Source organism: Homarus americanus, unplaced genomic scaffold (assembly GCF_018991925.1).
Source record: "Homarus americanus isolate GMGI-L3 unplaced genomic scaffold, GMGI_Hamer_2.0 scaffold57965, whole genome shotgun sequence".
In the NCBI taxonomy this organism is placed as follows: domain Eukaryota; kingdom Metazoa; phylum Arthropoda; class Malacostraca; order Decapoda; family Nephropidae; genus Homarus; species Homarus americanus.
This window is the reverse complement of record NW_024725031.1, coordinates 1,129,849-1,132,673: the sequence shown is the minus strand read 5'-3', so window position 1 is coordinate 1,132,673 and position 2,825 is coordinate 1,129,849. Positions and strand designations below refer to the sequence as shown.

The 2,825-nt window shown below is 39.9% G+C and overlaps 1 protein-coding gene across 1 annotated transcript in view; it reads left to right on the top strand.

The window, feature by feature from the left end:
• Positions 1-1,516, top strand: part of LOC121864689 (motor neuron and pancreas homeobox protein 1-like) — a 10,892-nt gene extending 9,376 nt beyond the window's left edge. The window contains exon 3 of the mRNA XM_042363846.1: positions 383-1,516. Coding sequence (XP_042219780.1) covers positions 383-871 — 489 coding nt within the window. The 3' untranslated portion in view covers positions 872-1,516. The remainder of the gene's footprint in view (positions 1-382) is intronic.
• The last annotated feature ends 1,309 nt before the right edge of the window (positions 1,517-2,825 follow it).

Below are 2,825 nucleotides of genomic sequence, written 5' to 3'. Positions count from 1 at the left end.
AGGATTTAACGTCAATATCTTGGAGGATAATAATAGCTCCTTCTCTTAACGTTTTTGGGACTAGATGAGAATAAGTCCTCTGTTATTTATTCTTGTCTTACACGTCTAGAAAAACTCTCCGTTAATTAACTCGTCCAAACTGCTAGTGTTGCTTGGTTAGCCTTTTCCTTTTATATCATATAATATATAAGACGTAAACACAGTTTTCATCTAGTGAAGAAGAACAGAAAATGTCTTATTTGTAATACAGTATAATCATACAATAATTTAGTTGTTTTACTGCACCAGTTTCTCGACGTTTCTATTACTGTTGTTAAAATCCTCAACTTGCACCGCCAAGGATAACACAATAAAATTTTTCTTGGTCCTTTTTGCCCTACAGGTGAAGATCTGGTTCCAAAACCGCCGCGTCAAATACAAGAAGGAGGAGGGAGGCCAGTCGAGGGAGAAGTGTTCGTGTCTGAGGACATGTACGGCCTCCAGGTCCCGCTCCAAGGACCAGCAGGGCTCTCAGGGCTGTGACAGTCGCAGCTCAGGCGAGGACGTCGACGACTCCATCCACCATCAGGTCCTCAGCGTCGACCCTGGAGACGACCACCTCAAAGGTGATGTTGATTGTGACAAGAAAGGCAACCTGCCTCATCATCACCATCATCTTCACCATCACGGACATCACCATCACCATCACCTGCCCCAGCACCCAGATGAACAGGGATGTCCCCGACAGGAAGCCGCCGTCCACTGTCATGATGCCACCGTCACCAGCACTGACACCAAGTCCCCGAGTGGTGACTACAAGCCTCCTACATACGGGTCAGATGCTGAGTCAGATTACGACCGAGATAGCAACGAAAACATAGACGTAGTGTGAAATTCACCCCCAGAGACACCCAAAAAAGTGATATAAAAACAAGTGGCTTATCTCGCGCTCTCACTAGACAGGAAGAGAGGATTGCACCACTTTCTTACTTAGAGACAAACTATTAACGATAACTTAATCATACTGAGGCGGCTGTCAAATGCGATGAAAATTTATGATACTAAAACTAAATGAATATAGATAGAACATATCAATATAACTCCTGGAACTTCCGGATAACACAAATGTTATTATTCCTAAGTCACTTATAAAACACAGACAATAAAACAAAGATAAACAGAGATACAGTAATACAAATGACTATAGTACCAAACCTGTAATAGACTATACTTAAAATATAGAAAATTCGCAACAAAACAACAACCAGAAACTCGAGTATTTCCAGGTTCCTTCACAGTTCAGACAACATGAGTGCCTCGAGATTTATTGCCTTTCAGATTGATGTATATATATTTTTTCATAGTCATAGAGATGTATAACTGAGTGTAAAAGATTTTGTTGTATAATATATCTAGTTTTATTATGCGTCTGTCTGTCCGTCTGTTGTCTCTCTACTAACAAAGGCCTGAGCCCCTCCTCTCTCTCTCTCTCTCTCTCTCTCTACAAACAAAGGCCTCAACCCTTACTCTCTCTACTCTTTCTATCTCTCTATCTCTCTCCCTCTCTCTCTCTCTCTCTCTCTCAGCCCCTCCTCTCTCTCTCTCTCTCTCTCTCTCTCTCTCTCTCTCTCTCTCTACAAACAAGGCCTCAACCCTTACTCTCTCTCTCTTTCTATCTCTCCTATCTCTCTCCCTCTCTCTCTCTCTCTCTATACAAAGGCATATGTAACATTAATACAGTGTCGAATGCCTCTAACAAGTCTTTATACAGTGTCGAGTGCCTCTATACAGTGTTCAGTGCCTCTAGTTCCTTACTTCTAAGTCTCTATACAGTGTTCAATGCCTCTAACAAGTCTTTATACAGTGTCGAGTGCCTCTATACAGTGTTCAGTGCCTCTAGTTCCTTACTTCTAAGTCTCTATACAGTGTCCAATGCCTCTAACAAGTCTTTATACAGTGTCGAGTGCCTCTAACAAGTCTTTATACAGTGTCGAGTGCCTCTAACAAGTCTTTATACAGTGTCGAGTGCCTCTAAAAAGTCTTTATACAGTGTCGAGTGCCTCTAACAAGTCTTTATACAGTGTCGAGTGCCTCTAACAAGTCTTTATACAGTGTCGAGTGCCTCTAACAAGTCTTTATACAGTGTCGAGTGCCTCTAACAAGTCTTTATACAGTGTCCAATGCCTCTAACAAGTCTTTATACAGTGTCGAGTGCCTCTATATAGTGTTCAGTGCCTCTAAATGTCATACAGTGCCTATTACCTCTACAGTGACTTATGCCTCTATAGTGAACACTGTCTAATGGTCTTGCATAGATCTATGACGTTATTGTGTTACGGGTCGTGAAAAGGAATACATACATACATACATACATACATACATACATACATACATACATACATACGGTAGTCCAGTTATCTATATATCCTAACATAATACATATGCCAATAACGTATAATTTTACCTTCAGAATACAAGTTCTCCATTCTTAGCTTGGTAATATTAAATCATATAATAATAATAAATAAATAAGCCGTGAATATATTATGTTACATCACGAAACATAAACAAACTTTACATCTAATCCGAGTTATTACATTTAACTGATGACTTACGATGTATTCCACAATTCATCGGACAGGAGAAATAATACATTACATAAGTGTTCGTTCGGTGGTGTGATCCTTTGAGCTCTGAGGTATTTATAATGATGACCTTTTAAGCATCCTAAGACCTAAAATTTATGAAATGGCCAATAAAAAAAAGTATTTATTAATGATCCAGAGATAAGGAGAACGTAAAGAAGCGGAAATGAAGGAATAATAAGAGCGTAAGAGAGCCGTCCA